General features: G+C 44.6%; 2 protein-coding genes across 2 annotated transcripts; both read right to left on the bottom strand.

Annotated features, from left to right (window-relative positions):
• Positions 1-2,566: 2,566 nt before the first annotated feature.
• LOC100277846 (uncharacterized) lies at positions 2,567-3,207 on the bottom strand. The gene is made up of 2 exons (NM_001364434.1): positions 3,028-3,207; positions 2,567-2,916 (listed from the first exon to the last, which is right to left on the bottom strand). The coding sequence occupies exons 1-2, from the start codon at positions 3,179-3,181 to the stop codon at positions 2,708-2,710; spliced, it is 363 nt and encodes a 120-aa protein (NP_001351363.1). The 5' UTR covers positions 3,182-3,207; the 3' UTR covers positions 2,567-2,707.
• Positions 3,208-5,091: 1,884 nt separating this feature from the next.
• On the bottom strand, positions 5,092-5,703 carry LOC103627808 (defensin-like protein 124). Its single transcript, XM_008648123.3, has 2 exons — positions 5,585-5,703; positions 5,092-5,498 (listed from the first exon to the last, which is right to left on the bottom strand). The coding sequence occupies exons 1-2, from the start codon at positions 5,652-5,654 to the stop codon at positions 5,287-5,289; spliced, it is 282 nt and encodes a 93-aa protein (XP_008646345.1). The 5' UTR covers positions 5,655-5,703; the 3' UTR covers positions 5,092-5,286.
• Between the last annotated feature and the right edge of the window lie 14,128 nt (positions 5,704-19,831).

Below are 19,831 nucleotides of genomic sequence, written 5' to 3' on the forward strand. Positions count from 1 at the left end.
GTCCATACAGAGGCACAAAAAAACTCATATATTTATTTAAACCACACTTTATTCCACACTTTCATGTACTTTATAAAAACACAAAGTTAGAGATAATGCTAGTTAGATGTTTTTTGTAGCTTTGAATTAGAGTATGATATAATTTTACTTTTGTTATGAACATTAGATAATGAACTAAACCTACGAACTTTGCATAGAGTTGATTATACTCTTTTTCTTCTAAACAAATGATTTATAAACGAGGTAGTCATTGCATAGCTCTGGTAGCTTAATACAAATATTAAGTTTGCTTTTGGTCAAATTTATTTGTCTTATCTTTTATTTGCTTTATTAAATTTGTTTTGAATTTAGGGCTCTCATGTGAATTTCGGGCCAAAAAATTGAATTTCGGGCCCTAATGTGAATTTCGGGCTTTTTATATTTTCGGGCCGCCCGAAATGAGCCCGACACGTTTAAGCAATTACGTACTGGGTCGTGGGCCGAGGGCTAGGCCCGTGGGCCGGCCCAACATGGCCCGAAATTCAAACGGGCTGGATCGGCCCGAAATTCAAACAATACAGGCTTTTTCGGACTTGGGTCGGGCCGGACGGTCCGAATGTACACCTATAACCGACACAACCGCTCGCCTGCCCGACGCGACGCGGAGGTGCCAGTGCTCGTGCGTGGTGTGCTGACCATTTCTTGCGGATCTGACCCTCCTCACCTTTATTTGAGTGGCTGCAAGACTTCTCTCAAATAACAACAGGTAAGACATTGAAAACTTCACTGCTCCATTTAGTTCACAGTTCTGGCGAGAAATCCATCGATCCGCTCGATTCCGGATGTCCTGATCCATCGTGTGGTGGTGCCGTTCATCGAACTGGTATCCGTGTTGCGGTGGATCAAGAGGGGTTTGGACTGTGCAGGTCTCGTCCGGGTCATCGGCTTTCTGTTCTACACCGGTGGTGGTGTGTGGTGTTGTTGCTGCTCTGTCTTGGTGGCTGTTGTGTACGTGCTTCCCGATGGTGGTGGTGTGGTATGGTTGCTGCTGTGTCTTGGTGGCTGTTGTGTACGTGCTTCCCGGTGGTGGTGGTGTGGTGTTGAGTGCTGGGAATTGGGCCGGGCCAGCCCGGTCCAAGTCCATCGTGCTTTGTGCCAAACGGGTTCGGACCAGGAAAGCCTAAAAAACTTTTGGGTCGCGCTGTGTCAGCCCGAAGTATAAAAACAGTGGCCCAGCCCAGCCCTAAACCACGTCGTGCCTTCGTTGGGCCGTGTCGGTCCAAGCCGGCCCGTATATTTGACCATATAAAATTAAAATATTACAACCATATAAAGTTCATAGCTTACTAAATTAAAGATATTAAACAATTCTAGCATCATTTGACCACATAAACTCCAAATATAACAACAATATAAAGTTAATATCATACTAAATTAAAGGAATTAAACAGATTGGGCTTAATTGGACCGTGCCGGCCCAAGCCCGGCCCATCTATGCGGGCCGTGCCGGGGGCCCGACGGGCCAGAATTTAAGGCCCGACCCAGGCCTGCCTTCGGGTCGTGCTAGCCCGGCCCATATTATTTCATGCCGGGCCGTGCTTTGGGCTCCTATTTTCGAGTCGTGCTCGTGCTGGCCCGAAAAGCCCAGCCCATATTCCCAGCACTAGTGGTGTTGTTGCTGTTGCGTCTTGGTGGCTGTTGTGTACATGCTTGTGCCTACGTAGTGTTGCAGGTTGACAATCTTGTTGCTGTCGACCGTGGTCTGGTACTTGGGCTTTCTGCTGTGTGGTGTTTCTGTACTTCTCGTCGTGGACGTCTCCCTCGGCTCTAGCAGCGGCTCTAGTATCTCCGTCAAGCTCCCGCTGTGCAGTCTCGGATGTGAGTGGTAGAATTGGTTTTCTGAGACAGAACTTCCTGTTCGCTGAGCTTAACATCCCACGTAGAAAATCTACATGTTGTGAGTTATCTGTGGCCCTTCTCAATTTACAATTTATATTTGTTTGTTTAATCTGCTAGTATTTTCATACTTGGATGTGATTGCACTTTTTGTGGTGGATTTAATTGCTCGATGATAGTAGCGGTAAAGTGAGACAAACGTGACAGTCTTGGGTTTTAGAGTGTTGTTATTTTCAGCATTGTTATATTAATTTTCCTAGAACTGTGGTGTACTATTGAGAACTTTAGCTACGTAGGTTGAGCATATAACCTGTGTTGTCACTGTTAATATTCATACTTGCCTTTAACCTATGATATTATATTGGTTATATTGTTGTGTCTAGGCTTTTGATATTTGATCTAAAACTCTGTTGTGATAAGATAGGACTGTCACGTTAGGTAAGAATCTTTGATCACCATTTAACGTTGGAGGGTTGTTTAGTATAGCAACCCGCTATTTTAAGAGCAAAATCTAAATATAAACAATTATATTTATGTGTATAATGTGTCTTCTTCATCTACTAGCCATGCTTAATGTTAAAATAGACCTAGATATGCTACTATTCATTATTGTTACATTTATATATGATATTTATCTGAGTTATATGCTTGTTTTATTCGGAATTAGAACATTTAATATCTTTAAATATGTTAAAAGCATGTCACTTGTTTCAATTCTCTACAACAGTGCATGGTTTACTACATCTCTCTCTCTCGTTGCTTTGGTACGAAAACTCGCAAACGCCAGCCAATCGGGCCCAACCAGGTTCTACTGCATTTGATCGATCTACTGCTACGCGCGGTTTCGCGGAGAGGAAATCAGGCGCGGCACTCGCGCGCAGTACTCGCAGTCGCATCCATTGGGACTCATGCAGGTGCCCTTGCCGCCGTTGAATTCCTTGGCGCAGCTCTTCTCGCAGGTTCCGCGATCACATCGCCTGCCTGGGTAAAGGATTACCGAAACGGGATGCGCGCATCCGGCCGCCACCTTTGTCGTCAGATCTGTACATTTTTTCGTTAGAAACTAAGTAGCAAGAGGATAGATACATGCATGGTTACCAGCTCCTCTAGAAACATGTTGCGACAGCTAGCCCAAGTATTGGTTGGGGGTACCTGAAGATGCTAGCAGGAGGGCAGCGATGGCAAATAGGAACATCAGGCGACTAGTAGTCCTCATCTTGCGATGCAGGTCTGTTGCAGAGGTAATGGAAGTTGTTGATGGATTGTGTTGTCGATGGAATGGAATGCTGGTGAATCGCAGACTCATCACTCACGAGTGTTATTTATATATAGAAGATGTGCTGGAGTTATATTTAGATAAATTCTACAGCATGCTTACTAGATAAGATCATAAGAGAAAGCAATCAATGATACTTATTTCTTACCATAGTACGTACGTATATATGTTAGGAATGCTTCTATGGTTAATATAAAGAACCTGCTAATATCTTTTTCTTACTGATTTTCATATACCTAGCTTCACACGTATTCCTTCGAACTCAGCCAATGTACTAGGAATGCTTTTATAGATAAGAAAAGGCAATTACTAATATCTATTTCTAAGGGACTTTCCAATTTTTACATCCGTGTATTGCTAGACGAGTTAAATGCGTCGGTGGTCTCTGAAGAAATGTCGCCACAGACTTTAAATATGCATTTCTAAATTCTATATCCTTGAATTCGTTAAGTGATGAACTCGTAAAATGGTGCATCTGAGGTCTATTTATGGACCATACCGACCAGTGTGGTGTGTGCCAATTAAAAGTTCAATGGTCTAGAAATACATTTCTAAAGTTTATGGACCTAAGTGATATTCTTTAACAAGTTTAGGAGTAGCTCACGCATTTAACTCTTGCTAAAAAAGACTAGCATGTTAGGAATGTTTCTATAGTTTTGGATTTATTTTTTTAGGCTGGATTAATAGTCCATATGGTTGGTAGAGAGGTTGGTAGGCTGGACTAGGCCAAATATCTAAATCCATGGCAGTAATGAACTGGTTATGTTAGTTGCATTAAGTCTTATACAGAACACAAGCAATTGTCTTGCTTTTAGCACCCTGTGATAGCCCGGTCCAGGCGATATATCTCCATACGAACATATACCTCCCTCGTGTCTGTGCAATCCTTGCAAAGATGTTAGGGCAATTATAAAAGGAATTGCATTATTCTATTAGGCCTTTTCCTTTATTGTGAGGATGAAATTTAACTAATGGAGTAGTCTCTTTTTTTAAAAATGTGACATTACACAACTTTCCAAAGTTTATATATATGACGATCTCAAATTTATGGGTGAGAAATAAAAATTAATTCTATAGATTTATATGCTATTTTTCTAATATACAAATAATAGCATAATATTCTATTCTCTTCTATATAACATAAATATAATTTATAACTATCTCTCTCATATAATTTAGATAATATATAAATATATTATATATACAAATATATTAACTTAATTAGTTTGTGTCCAAATTATGATTATTGAAATGAAATTTAATTTCAACTAAACAAACGGGGTCTTATGGTATTTTGGTGTTGTGGTGCTGTGATGTAGTTTCATTGAGTCATGGTGCTGGCCTGCTTGGCATATGCATGGTAAGGTGGGAGGCAGCTATCTATGGCATTTGTAAAAAAAATAAAAAAATATTAGCGTTTGTTGAAAGGTTGTGGAACTATACATAATGTTCGCCTTTTAGTGGATGCACCCAGTATGATTCACGGAGAAAAGAAGGGCTGTCGTACTAAACTACGGAGCAACTGATATAATACAACCCATAAACACAGGAACGGCATAAACGTATATTCCAGAAAAAGGGAAACCGCCTTAGCCAAATATTTATATTTGTTTTTCTGGCAACTTAGAGCATGTATTAATTGAGGGGTTTCTAGGGCGTTAATTTAAAAAAAATAAGAGACTCTTCACGACTTTCTATACATATTGTATTTTAACTGTATTAGAGTGTTTGGTTTGAGGAATCACTCCATCCAAGATGAGGTGATGTATCATGAATACATTCCTTAAATTTGGTGGGATTAATTCATTCCTTATATTAGTGCTAACTAAATATGAGGAATGAGGTGAATATGAATTAACTCATTACAGTTTCTTAGCCGTTTTTTCTACTTAGAAAACCGAGCAAGAGGCTTTAGTTTGTACGTACCCTTAAGGGAGAGATGACCTAACACCTGATGAATCCTTTATTATATATTGCTTTTTATTTTCACCTTGCTACAGCATGACAAAGAGTCAAAGACCAAAAAAAACGAGCAGGTTATACTCAGATCCATTTCATGAATTCATCAGACGCAAAGCCGTCACAGGTCGGCTACTAGCCCGTCCGTCACTACTTGTGCATCGAGATAGTCAGGGTCACGCGATTGATTCGTTCATTGCCAGTGGCGAGACCGCAGGGCAGGTGTAGACGCACATACACCCCGAGCGGTCACAGCTGCCCACGCCGCCCCTGAATTGCCTGGTGCAGTCCGCGGCGCACTTGCTAGGCTGGCACCGTGCCCCCGAAGATATCCTCGCCGAGCAGGTGTCCTGGAAGTAGTCTGGCCCAGTCCTGGCCACCGTGCTATCTGCAACGAATCAGCCTGGCTCGTTTAGACGACCCGTATGCATGGGTGCCAAGAAAATGCTGGATGCAGAGAATAATCAACCAGACCTGCATGCGACGATAGCACGAGAAACATGGTGATGGTGAGTAGCTGTAGTGTCACGAGGCCGGTCTTCATCTCTGGTAGTCTTGCGTCGGCGCGGCGTTGCTTGGTTTTGAGCCTGTATCTGTATGTATTTGACGGGTCCGACGGGAAGGGGTTATATAGGGAAATTGCTCTTTGGTATCACGTGTTTATGGTGTGAGCTTTTGAAATCGCTATTGATTGCTAGCTACTTTTAGGAATTTTAAAAATGTTGTTTATTTATTGTTTTGTTAACTGCAATTATATGCTAATTGTGTACGTTGTATTGCCGGTTGAAAGGGAATTAGGCTTACACCTAGTTCCTAAATAATTTTGGTGGTTGAATTGCCCAACACAAATATTGGACTAACTAGTTTGCTCTAGTGTGTAAGTTATACAGGTGCAAAAGGTTCACACTTAGCCAATAAAAAGACCAAGTATTGGGTTCAAATAAAGGAGCAAAGGTCAACCGAAAGCACCTCTGGTCTGGCGCACCGGACTGTCCGGTGTGCCACCGGACATGTCCGGTGCACCAGGTGACTCCGACTTCAAACTCTTCACTCTCGGGAATTTCCAAAGGTCACTCCGTTATAATTCACTGGACTGTCCGGTGTACACCGGACATGTCCGGTGCTCCAAGGAAGAGCGGCCTCAGGAACTCGCCAGCCTCGGGTTTTCACTTCGGCTGCTCCGCTAAAATTCACCGGACTGTCCGGTGTACACCGGACTGTCCGGTGTAACAGCGGGGCAACGGCTATATCGGCGCCAACGGCTACCTGCAGCGCATTCAATGCGCGCCAGAAGCGCGCAGAAGTCAGGCACGCCCATTCTGGTGCACCGCACATTGAACAGTACATGTCCGGTGTGCACCGGACATCCAGGCGGGCCCAGAAGACAGTGCTCCAACGGTCGACCCAACGGCTCTTTGGTGACGTGGCTGTCGCACCGGACATGTCCGGTGTGCACCGGACTGTCCGGTGCGCCATCGAACAGACAGCCTCACCAAACGGCTAGTTTGGTGGTTGGGGCTATAAATACCCCCAACCACCCACCATTCATAGCATCCAAGTTTTCCACTTCCCAACTACTTACAAGAGCTCTAGCATTCAATTCTAGACACACCAAAGAGATCAAATCCTCTCCAAATTCCACACAACGCCCTAGTGATTAGAGAGAGTGATTTGCTTGTGTTCTTTCGAGCTCTTGCGCTTGGATTGCTTTCTTCTTTCTTGATTCTTTCTTGTGATCAAACACTCACTTGTAATTGAGGCAAGAGACACCAATCGTGTGGTGGTCCTTGCGGGAACTTTGTGTTCCAAGTGATTGAGAAGAGAAAGCTCACTCGGTCCGTGGGACCGTTTGAGAGAGGGTAAGGGTTGAAAGAGACCCGGACATTGTGGCCTCCTCGACGGGGAGTAGGTTTGAGAGAACCGAACCTCGGTAAAACAAATCTGCGTGTCTCACTTCATTATTCGCTTGCGATTTGTTTTGCGCCCTCTCTCGCGGACTCGATTATATTTCTAACGCTAACCCGGCTTGTAGTTGTGATTATTTTTGAGAATTTCAGTTTCGCCCTATTCACCCCCCTCTAGGCGACTTTCAATTGGTATCAGAGCCCGGTGCTTCATTAGAGCCTAACCGCTCGAAGTGATGTCGGGAGATCACACCAAGAGGGAGATGGAGACCGGCGACAAGCCCACTACGAGCCAAGGGAGCACTTCATCGGAAGAGTCCCGCACCAAGAGGAAGGAGAAGAAGAAGGACTCCTCCAAACGGAAGGAGAAAAGATCTTCTTCCTCACACCACAAGGAGAAGAAGGAAAAATCTTCTTCCCACAAGTCGCATCGAAAAGGCAACAAGCACAAGAGGATGAGGAAGGTGGTCTACTACGAGACCGACACTTCATCAACATCCACCTCCGACTCTGATGCACCGTCCGTAACTTCTAAGCGCCAAGATGAAAGGGAAATGTGCCCTTGGGCCATTTCTAAGTGTTTTGGTGATTTAGTGATCAACACAAGTGCCTAAGTGTAAGAGAGGTGGACAAAGTACAAATTAAGGATAAAGGTATGTTTCTCAGACTTAGTACATTGTTTTGTGGACTAATGTATTGTGTCTAAGTGCTGGAAACAGGAAAAATCCAATCGGAAATGTCTTGGCTCGAGCAGCCAAGAATCTGCTGAATCTGGGAGCACCGGACAGTGTCCGGTGCGCCAGGCTGGCTCGAGAGAAGTGGCCGCTCTCGGGAATTCACCGGCGACGTACGGCTAAAATTCACCGGACTGTCCGGTGTGCACCGGACTGTCCGGTGAGCCAACGGTCGGCCGGGCCAACGGTCGGCCGCGCAATCTGCGCGGGACACGTGGCTGAGCCAACGGCTAGAAGATGGCACCGGACTGTCCGGTACGCCAACGGCTCCATGTCTGCCAACGGTCGGCTTCGCTAATTAAGGAAGGAAATCGGGCACCGGACAGTGTCCGGTGTGCACCGGACTGTCCGGTGCCCCCGATGACAGAAGGCAAGAATGGCCTTCCAGATTTGTGCTCAACGGCTCCTAGCTGCCTTGGGGCTATAAAAGGGACCCCTAGGCGCATGGAGGAGAACACCAAGCATCCTTTAAGCATCATTGATCACTCACACTTCATTCTTGCGCACTTGTTTGACATTCTAGTGATTTGAGCTCCGTTCTAGTGTACTAGTCTCTTGAGCTCAAGTCTGGGTTTTGCGTGTGCGTATTCGCTGTGATCTTTGTGTTGTGTGTGAGTTGCTAATCCCTCCTTTGCTCCGTGATTCTTTGTGAACATCTTTTGTAAGGGCGAGAGGCTCCAAGCTGTGGAGATTCCTCGCAAGTGGGATTAAGAAAAGCAAAGCAACATCGTGGTATTCAAGTTGGTCTTTGGACCGCTTTAGAGGGGTTGATTGCAACCCTCGTCCGTTGGGACGCCACAACGTGGAGTAGGCAAGCGTTGGTCTTGGCCGAACCACGGGATAACCACCGTGCCATCTCTGTGATTGATATCTCTTGGTTATTGTGATCCTTCTCTAGCCACTTGGCAAATTACTGTGCTAACAATTAATCAAGTTTTGTGGCTTAAGATTCTGAAGTGTTACAGGATCACCTATTCACCCCCCCCCCCTCTAGGTGCTCTCAATTGGTATCAGAGGCGTTCTCTTCAAGAAAGGGACTAACCGCCCGGAGAGATGGATCCTAAGGGCAAGGGGATGGTGATCAACGACAAGGAGAAGGAGACCTTCGTCAACGAGCCCAATGATGACAGGCCCACCGACTCAGGCTCGGGCCATAAAAGAAAAGACGGGAGGAAGAAGAAGACAAGGCGCATCAAGGAAATTGTCTACTACGACAGCGACGAATCTTCCTCCTCCCAAAAGGACGACGACGACGACGACGATAGACGAAAGACGGTTAACTCAAACTTTTCTTTCGATTATTCGCGCATCCCGCATAGTTCAAATGCTCAATTGCTCCCCATTCCACTTGGCAAGCCCCCTCACTTTGATGGAGAGGATTACGGATTTTGGAGCCACAAAATGCGTACTCACATGTTTTCTCTCCATCCAAGCATTTGGGAGATTGTGGAAAGTGGAATGAAATTTGATAGCTCGGATAGCCCTGTGTTTATTAATGAACAGATTCATAAAAATGCATAAGCTACTACTGTGTTGCTAGCCTCTTTGTGCAGGGACGAGTATCACAAGGTGAGCGGCTTGGACAATGCCAAGCAGATCTGGGACACCCTCAAGATCTCTCATGAGGGAAACGACGTCACCTTGCTCACCAAAATGGAGTTGGTGGAGGGCGAGCTTGGACGGTTCGCGATGATAAGGGGCGAGGAACCGACAAACATACAACCGGCTCAAGACCCTTATCAACAAAATAAGGAGCTACGGGAGCATGCGATGGACGGACCACGACGTCGTCCGCCTAATGCTAAGGTCATTTACCGTTCTTGATCCTCATTTGGTGAACAATATACGTGAAAATCCCAGGTACACCAAGATGTCGCCCGAAGAAGTTCTTGGGAAATTCGTTAGCGGGCGAATGATGATCAAGGAGGCAAGGTACGTGGACGACGCCTTGAATGGTCCGATCAACGAGCCGCAACCCCTTGCTCTCAAGGCAACACGAAGCAAGGAGGCGCTACCCAGCAAGGTGGCACAAATTGAGGCGGTCGGACTTAATGATGAAGAGATGGCTCTCATCATCAAAAGATTCAAGACGGTGCTTAAAGGTCGCAAGGGACAGCCAAGCAAGACCAAAGCCAAGGGGAAGCGCTCATGCTTCAAATGCGGTAAGCTTGGTCATTTTATTGCTAATTGTCCCGAAAATGATAGTGATCAGGATCAAGGGAACAAGAGGGAGAAAAAGAAGAACTATAAGAAGGCAAAGGGCGAGGCTCATCTTGGCAAGGAGTGGGATTCGGACTGCTCCTCGTCCGACTCCGACAATGAGGGACTCGCCGCCACTGCCTTCAACAAGTCATCCTTCTTCCCCAACGAGCGTCACACTTGCCTCATGGCAAGGGAGAAGAAAGTAAGCATTCCAAATACTAGTACTTATGCTTCTTCAAGTGAGGATGAGTCTAGTGATGATGATGAGATAGATTACTCATGCTTATTCAAGGGATTAGAAAGAACTAAGGTAGACAAAATTAATGAATTGATTGATGCCCTGAATGATAGGAATATACTTTTAGAAAAGCAAGAGGATTTGTTGTATGAAGAACATGATAAATTTGTAGAAGCTCAGAAATCTCTTGCTCTAGAAATTAAGAGAAACGAAATGCTCTCTAGTGAATTATCTGCTTGTCATGAAACTATTGCTAAGTTAAAAAGTTTCAATGATGATTTAAATACTAAACTAGAAGTAGCTAGTAAATCTAATTCTTGTGTAGAAATTGTTGAAACTTGTAATAGGTGTAAAGACTTTGACATTGATGCTTGTAGTGATCATTTAGTTTCAATTTCAAAATTAAATGAAGAATTAGCTAGTCTTAATGCCCAACTTAAGACTAGCAAAAATGAATTTGACAAACTAAAATTTGCAAGGGATGCCTACACGATTGGTAGACACCCCTCAATTAAGGATGGTCTTGGCTACAGGAGGGAAGCCAAGAACTTGACAAGCCATAAGGCTCCCATCTCCACCAAGGAGAAAGGGAAGGCCCCTATGGCTAGTAGTGTGCAAAGAACCATGCCTTTATGTACTATGATAGAAGACAACCTAGAAATGCTTATAGGAGTTGTAATGTATATAATGCCTTTGATTCTCATGCCATGTTTGCTTCTAGTTCCTCTTATGTGCATGATAGAAATGTTGGTAGGAGAAATGTTATTCATAATATGCCTAGGAGAAATGTTGTTAATGTACCTAGGAAAGTTAATGAACCTTCTACAATATATCATGCTTTAAATGCTTCTTTTGCTATTTGTAGAAAGGATAGGAAGATAGTTGCTAGAAAATTAGGGGCAAGATGCAAGGGAGACAAAACTTGCATTTGGGTCCCTAAGGATATTTGTGCTAACCTTGCAGGACCCAACATGAGTTGGGTACCTAAGACCCAAGCCTAAATTTGCCTTGTAGGTTTATGCATCCGGGGGTTCAAGCTGGATTATTGACAGCGGATGCACAAACCATATGACGGGGGAGAAGAAGATGTTCACCTCCTACGTCAAGAATAAAGATTCCCAAGATTCAATAATATTCGGTGATGGGAATCAAGGCAAGGTAAAAGGGTTAGGTAAAATTGCAATCTCAAATGAGCACTCTATCTCTAATGTGTTTTTAGTAGAGTCTCTTGGATATAATTTGCTATCTGTTAGTCAATTATGCAATATGGGATATAACTGTTTGTTTACAAATGTAGATGTGTCTGTCTTTAGAAGATGTGATGGTTCACTAGCTTTTAAGGGTGTACTAGACGGCAAGCTTTACTTAGTTGATTTTGCAAAAGAAGAGGCCGGTCTGGATGCATGCTTAATGGCTAAGACTTGCATGGGCTGGTTATGGCATCGCCGCTTAGCACATGTGGGGATGAAGAACCTCCACAAGCTTCTAAAGGGAGAACACGTGATAGGTCTAACCAATGTTTATTTCGAAAAAGATAGACCCTGTGCAGCTTGTCAAGCAGGGAAACAGGTGGGAGGCTCTCATCACACCAAGAATGTGATGACAACATCAAGACCCCTGGAGCTGCTACATATGGACCTCTTCGGACCCGTCGCCTATCTGAGCATAGGAGGATGTAAGTATGGTCTAGTTATCGTTGATGACTTTTCCCGCTTCACTTGGGTGTTCTTTTTGCAGGATAAGTCTGAAACCCAAGAGACTCTCAAGCGCTTCCTAAGGAGAGCTCAAAATGAGTTTGAGCTCAAGGTGAAGAAGATAAGGAGCGACAACGGGTCCGAATTCAAGAACCTTCAAGTGGAGGAGTTTCTTGAGGAGGAGGGGATCAAGAACGAGTTCTCCGCTCCCTACACACCTCAGCAAAATGGTGTGGTAGAGAGGAAGAACAGGACGCTCATAGATATGACAAGGACTATGCTTGGAGAATTCAAGACCCCCGAGTGCTTTTGGTCGGAAGCCGTGAACACGGCTTGCCACGCCATCAACAGGGTCTACCTTCACCGCCTCCTCAAGAAGACGTCGTATGAGCTGCTAACCGGTAACAAACCTAATGTATCATATTTTCGTGTTTTTGGGAGTAAATGCTACATTCTAGTGAAGAAGGGTAGGAATTCCAAATTTGCTCCCAAAGTCGTAGAAGGGTTTTTATTAGGTTATGATTCAAATACAAAGGCGTATAGGGTCTTCAACAAATCATCGGGTTTGGTTGAAGTCTCTAGCGACGTTGTATTTGATGAAACTAATAGCTCTCCAAGAGAGCAAGTTGTTGATCTTGATGATGTAGATGAAGAAGACGTTCCAACGGTCGCGATACGCACCATGGCGATTGGAGATGTACGACCTCAAGAACATTTGGAGCAAGATCAACCGTCTTCCTCAACTATGGTGCATCCCCCAACCCAAGGCGACGAACAGGTACCTCAAGTGGAGGCGCATGATCAAGGGGGAGCACAGGATGTTCAAGTTGAAGAGGAAGAAGCACCTCAGGCACCTCTAACCCAAGTTCGAGCGACGATTCAAAGGGATCATCCCGTCGACCAGATATTGGGTGATATTAGCAAGGGAGTAACTACTCGCTCGAGATTAGTTAATTTTTGTGAGCATTACTCTTTTGTCTCTTCTATTGAGCCTTTCAGGGTAGAAGAGGCCTTGCTAGATCCGGACTGGGTGTTGGCCATGCAGGAGGAACTTAACAACTTCAAGCGCAATGAAGTTTGGACACTGGTGCCTCGTCCCAAGCAAAATGTTGTGGGAACCAAGTGGGTGTTCCGCAACAAACAGGACGAGCACGGGGTGGTGACGAGGAACAAGGCTCGACTTGTGGCAAAAGGTTATGCCCAAGTCGCAGGTTTGGACTTTGAGGAGACTTTTGCTCCTGTGGCTAGGCTAGAGTCAATTCGCATCTTGCTAGCATATGCCGCTCACCATTCTTTCAGGTTGTACCAAATGGATGTGAAGAGCGCTTTCCTCAACGGGCCAATCAAAGAGGAGGTGTACGTGGAGCAACCCCCTGGCTTCGAGGATGAACGGTACCCCGACCACGTGTGTAAGCTCTCTAAGGCGCTCTATGGACTTAAGCAAGCCCCAAGAGCATGGTATGAATGCCTTAGAGACTTTTTAATTGCTAATGCTTTCAAGGTTGGGAAAGCCGATCCAACTCTTTTTACTAAGACTTGCAATGGTGATCTTTTTGTGTGCCAAATTTATGTCGACGACATAATATTTGGTTCTACTAACCAAAAGTCTTGTGAAGAGTTTAGCAGGGTGATGACGCAGAAATTCGAAATGTCGATGATGGGCGAGTTGACCTACTTCCTTGGGTTCCAAGTGAAGCAACTCAAGGACGGCACCTTCATCTCCCAAACAAAGTACACACAAGATTTGCTAAAGAGGTTTGGGATGAAGGATGCCAAGCCCGCAAAGACGCCGATGGGAACCGACGGACACACCGACCTCAACAAAGGAGGTAAGTCCGTTGATCAAAAAGCATACCGGTCCATGATAGGTTCTTTGCTTTATTTATGTGCTAGTAGACCGGATATTATGCTTAGCGTATGCATGTGTGCTAGATTTCAATCCGATCCGAAGGAGTGTCACTTAGTGGCTGTGAAGCGAATTCTTCGATATTTAGTCGCTACGCCTTGCTTCGGGATCTGGTATCCAAAGGGGTCTAACTTTGACTTGATTGGATACTCAGATTCTGACTATGCTGGATGTAAGGTCGATAGGAAGAGTACATCGGGGACGTGCCAATTCTTAGGAAGGTCCCTGGTGTCATGGAACTCTAAGAAACAAACCTCCGTTGCCCTATCCACCGCTGAGGCCGAGTACGTTGCCGCAGGACAGTGTTGCGTGCAACTACTTTGGATGAGGCAAACCCTCAGGGACTTTGGCTACAATCTGAGCAAAGTCCCACTCCTATGTGATAATGAGAGTGCTATCCGAATAGCACAAAATCCTGTTGAGCACAGCCGCACAAAGCACATTGACATCCGGCATCACTTTTTGAGAGACCACCAGCAAAAGGGAGATATCGAAGTGTTTCATGTTAGCACCGAGAACCAGCTAACCGATATCTTTACCAAGCCTCTAGATGAGAAGACCTTTTGCAGGCTGCGTAGTGAGCTCAATATCTTAGATTCGCGGAATTTGGATTGAAATGTAGCATACATGTGTTTATGCTTTTGATCATATTCATTCTGCATTTTGTTGCTTATTGTGGTGCTCAAGTTGTACAAACACTCCCTGGACCTCACAAGTCCTGTTTGCAAGTGATGCACATATTTAGGGGGAGCTGTGCTACAACTTGACCCTTTGAGACTAACCATGTTCTTGAGTTTGGTTGTTTTAGTCTCCAAGGAGAATTGAAAGGGAAAAAGGTGGACTTGGACCATGCAAGACTTCCACTGCACTCCGATGAAAAGAGTAACTTTTCCAAGTTCATCTTTATACTCTTATTGCCTATTTGCTCTTAGTTGAAGATTTTTGTGAGGCAATGGGGTTAAAGGGCCAAAGTTGATCCCGTTTTGGTGCTTGATGCCAAAGGGGGAGAAAATAAAGGCCAAAGCAATAAATGGATCAGCTACCACGTGAGAAATTTTGAAAATAGTAGATTAGAGTTTTTGGTTTGTCAAAACTCTTTTGTTGTCTCTCTTGTCAAAAGTTGGTTTCTTGTGGGGAGAAGTATTGATTTTGGGAAAAAGGGGGAGTTTTTGAAATCTTGAATCAATTTCTCTTGGAATGACTCTCTTTATGTCTTAACATGTGTGTTTGACTTAGAGATAGAAATTTGAGTTGGATTTGCAAAAACATACCAAGTGGTGGCATAGAGTGATCCATATATGTCTAAATTGAATCAAAACAATTTTGAGTTCTTATTTGATTTGATTTTGTATTTGTTCTACTTGCTTTATGTTGTGTTGGCATAAATCACCAAAAAGGGGGAGATTGAAAGGGAAATGTGCCCTTGGGCCATTTCTAAGTGTTTTGGTGATTTAGTGATCAACACAAGTGCCTAAGTGTAAGAGAGGTGGACAAAGTACAAATTAAGGATAAAGGTATGTTTCTCAGACTTAGTACATTGTTTTGTGGACTAATGTATTGTGTCTAAGTGCTGGAAACAAGAAAAATCCAATCGGAAATGTCTTGGCTCGAGCAGCCAAGAATCTGCTGAATCTGGGAGCACCGGACTGTCCGGTGGTGCACCGGACAGTGTCTGGTGGTGCACCGGACAGTGTCTGGTGCGCCAGGCTGGCTCGAGCGAAGTGGCCGCTCTCGGGAATTCACCGGCGACGTACGGCTAAAATTCACCGGACTGTCCGGTGTGCACCGGACTGTCCGGTGTGCACCGGACTGTCCGGTGAGCCAACGGTCGGCCGGGCCAACGGTCGGCCGCGCAATCTGCGCGGGACACGTGGCTGAGCCAACGGCTAGAAGATGGCACCGGACTGTCCGGTGTGCACCGGACATGTCCGGTGCGCCAACGGCTCCATGTCTGCCAACGGTCGGCTTCGCTAATTAAGGAAGGAAATCGGGCACCGGACAGTGTCCGGTGTGCACCGGACTGTCCGGTGCCCCCGATGACAGAAGGCAAGAATGGCCTTCCAGATTTGTGCTCAACGGCTCCTAGCTGCCTTGGGGCTATAAAAGGGACCCCTAGGCGCATGGAGGAGAACACCAAGCATCCTTTAAGCATCATTGATCACTCACACTTCATTCTTGCGCACTTGTTTGACATTCTAGTGATTTGAGCTCCGTTCTAGTGTACTAGTCTCTTGAGCTCAAGTCTGGGTTTTGCGTGTGCGTATTCGCTGTGATCTTTGTGTTGTGTGTGAGTTGCTAATTCCTCCTTTGCTCCGTGATTCTTTGTGAACATCTTTTGTAAGGGCGAGAGGCTCCAAGCTGTGGAGATTCCTCGCAAGTGGGATTAAGAAAAGCAAAGCAACACCGTGGTATTCAAGTTGGTCTTTGGACCGCTTGAGAGGGGTTGATTGCAACCCTCGTCCGTTGGGACGCCACAACGTGGAGTAGGCAAGCGTTGGTCTTGGCCGAACCACGGGATAACCACCGTGCCATCTCTGTGATTGATATCTCTTGGTTATTGTGATCCTTCTCTAGCCACTTGGCAAATTACTGTGCTAACAATTAATCAAGTTTTGTGGCTTAAGATTCTGAAGTGTTACAGGATCACCTATTCACCCCCTCCTCTAGGTGCTCTCACAAGAGCGCAAGAAGTTTAGTAAGATCCCCTTACACTATCCCCGTACATCTAGACATACTCCATTACTTTCCGTTCCATTAGGCAAACCGCCAACCTTTGATGGCGAAGATTATGCTAGGTGGAGTGATTTAATGAAATTTCATCTAACCTCACTCCACAAAAGTATATGGAATGTTGTTGAGTTTGGAGCACAGGTACCATCCATAGGGGATGAGGATTATGATATGGACGAGGTGGCCCAAATCGAGCACTTCAACTCTCAAGCTACAACCATACTCCTCGCCTCTCTAAGCAAGGAGGAATACAACAAGGTGCAAGGGTTGAAGAATGCAAAGGAAATTTGGGACCTACTCAAGACCGCGCACGAGGGTGATGAACTCACCAAGATCACAAAGCGGGAAACGATCGAGGGGGAGCTCGGTCGTTTTCGTCTTCGCCAAGGGGAGGAGCCACAAGATATGTACAACCGGCTCAAAACCTTGGTGAACCAAGTGCGCAACCTCGGGAGTAAGAAGTGGGATGACCACGAGGTGGTTAAGGTTATTCTAAGATCACTTATTTTCCTTAACCCTACTCAAGTTCATTTAATTCGTGGTAACCCAAGATATACACTAATGACTCCCGAGGAAGTAATCGGGAATTTTGTGAGCTTTGAATGTATGATTAAAGGCTCAAAGAAGATCAACGAGCTTGATGAGCCCTCCACGTCCGAGGCCCAACCGGTGGCGTTTAAGGCGACGGAGGAGAAGGAGGAGGAGTCTACACCGAGTAGACAACCAATTGACGCCTCCAAGCTCGACAATGAGGAGATGGCCTTAATCATCAAAAGCTTTCGGCAAATCCTCAAGCAATGAAAGGGGAAGGATTACAAATCCCGTTCCAAGAAGGTTTGCTACAAGTGTGTAAGCCCGGTCACTTTATTGCTAAATGTCCATTATCAAGTGACAGTGATAGGGATAACGACAAGAAGGGAAAGAGGAGAGAAAAGAAGAGGTACCACAAGAAGAAGGGCGGTGATGCCCACGTGTGCCGCGAGTGGAACTCCGACGAGAGCTCCACCGACTCCTCCGACGACGACGAGGACGCCGCCAACATCGCTGTCACAAAGGGACTTCTCTTCCCCAACGTCGGCCACAAGTGCCTCATGGCAAAGGACGGCAAAAGGAAGAAGGTTAAATCTAAATCCTCCACTAAATATGAATCTTCTAGTGATGATAATGCTAGTGGTGAGGAAGACAATTTGCGTATCCTTTTTGCCAACCTTAACATGGAACAAAAAGAAAAATTAAATGAGCTAATTAGTGCCATCCATGAAAAGGATGATCTCTTGGACTCCCAAGAGGACTTCCTAATCAAGGAAAACAAGAAACATGTTAAGGTTAAAAATGCTTATGCTCTACAAGTTGAAAAATGTGAAAAATTGTCTAGTGAGCTAAGCACTTGCCATGAGACCATTGACAACCTTAGAAATGAAAATGCTAAATTAATTGCTAAGGTTGATTCCCATGTTTGTATTGATTCAATTTCCAATCCTAGAGATGATAATGTTGATTTGCTTGCTAGGATTGATGAATTGAATATTTCTCTTGATAGCCTTAGGATTGAAAATGAAAAGTTAATTGCTAAGGTTAAAAATTTTGATGTTTGCAATGCTACTATTTCCGACCTTAGAACTAAGAATGATATGTTGCATGCTATGGTTGTAGAATTAAAATCTTGCAAACCCTCTACATCTACCGTTGAGCACACTTCTATTTGTACTAGATGTAGAGATGTTGATATCAATGCTATTCATGATCACATGGCTTTAATTAAACAACAAAATGATCATATAGAAATATTAGATGCTAAAATTGCCGAGCATAACTTAGAAAATGAAAAGTTTAAATTTGCTAGAAGTATGCTCTACAATGGGAGACGCCCTGGCATCAAGGATGGCATTGGCTTCCAAAGGGGAAACAATGTCAAACTTAATGCCCCTCCAAAGAATTTATCTAACTTTGTTAAGGGCAAAGCTCCCATGCCTCAAGATAACGAGGGTTACATTTTATACCCTGCCGGTTATCCTGAGAGCAAAATTAGGAAAATTCATTCTAGGAAGTATCACTCTGGCCCTAATCATGCTTTTATGTATAAGGGTGAGACATCTAGTTCTAGGCAACCAACCCGTGCTAAGTTGCCTAAAAGGAAAACTCCTAATGCATCAAATGAGCATGACATTTCATTTAAGACTCTTGATGCATCTTATGTGCTTACTAACAAATCCGGCAAGGTAGTTGCCAAGTTTGTTGGGGGCAAACACAAGGGCTCCAAGACTTGTGTTTGGGTACCCAAAGTTCTTGTTTCTAATGCCAAAGGACCCAAAACCGTTTGGGTACCTAAAGTCAAGAACTAAAATTGTTTTGTAGGTTTATGCATCTGGGGGCTCAAGTTGGATACTCGACAGCGGGTGCACAAACCACATGACAGGGGAGAAGAAGATGTTCTCCTCATATGAGAAAAACCAAGATCCCCAACGAGCTATCACATTCGGGGATGGAAATCAAGGTTTGGTCAAAGGATTGGGTAAAATTGCTATATCACCTGACCATACTATTTCCAATGTTTTTCTTGTAGATTCTTTAGATTACAATTTGCTTTCAGTATCCCAATTATGTCAAATGGGCTACAACTGTCTATTTACTGATGTAGGTGTTACTGTCTTTAGAAGAAGTGATGATTCAATAGCATTTAAGGGAGTGTTAGAGGGTCAGCTATACTTGGTAGATTTTGATAGAGCTGAACTCGACACTTGCTTGGTTGCTAAGACTAACTTGGGTTGGCTCTGGCACCGCCGACTAGCCCATGTTGGAATGAAGAATCTTCATAAGCTTCTAAAGGGAGAACACATTTTAGGACTAACCAATGTTCATTTTGAGAAAGACAGGATTTATAGCGCATGCCAAGCCGGGAAGCAAGTTGGCACTCATCATCCACACAAGAACATCATGACTAGTGACAGGCCACTGGAGCTCCTACACATGGACCTATTCGGCCCAATCGCTTACATAAGCATCGGCGGGAGTAAGTACTGTCTAGTTATTGTGGATGATTATTCTCGCTTCACTTGGGTATTCTTTTTGCAGGAAAAATCTCATACCCAAGAGACCTTAAAGGGATTCCTGAGACGGGCTCAAAATGAGTTCGACTTAAGGATCAAGAAAATTCGAAGCGACAATGGGACAGAGTTCAAAAACTCACAAATAGAAGACTTTCTTGAGGAGGAGGGCATCAAGCATGAGTTCTCTTCTCCCTACACTCCACAACAAAATGGTGTAGTGGAGAGGAAGAATCGAACTCTATTGGACATGGCAAGAACCATGCTTG

Source organism: Zea mays, chromosome 5 (genome assembly GCF_902167145.1).
Source record: "Zea mays cultivar B73 chromosome 5, Zm-B73-REFERENCE-NAM-5.0, whole genome shotgun sequence".
Lineage (NCBI taxonomy): Eukaryota > Viridiplantae > Streptophyta > Magnoliopsida > Poales > Poaceae > Zea > Zea mays.

Bases quoted from the DNA above. Each gene is read 5' to 3' on its own strand.
- LOC100277846 (NM_001364434.1), bottom strand. From the start codon at position 3,181: ATGAGTCTGCGATTCACCAGCATTCCATTCCATCGACAACACAATCCA. The intron at 2,917-3,027 runs GTACCCCCAACC...AAAAATGTACAG, and splicing joins CCTCCTGCTAGCATCTTCAG to ATCTGACGACAAAGGTGGCG.
- LOC103627808 (XM_008648123.3), bottom strand. From the start codon at position 5,654: ATGAAGACCGGCCTCGTGACACTACAGCTACTCACCATCACCATGTTT. The intron at 5,499-5,584 runs GTCTGGTTGATT...GATTCGTTGCAG, and splicing joins CGTGCTATCGTCGCATGCAG to ATAGCACGGTGGCCAGGACT.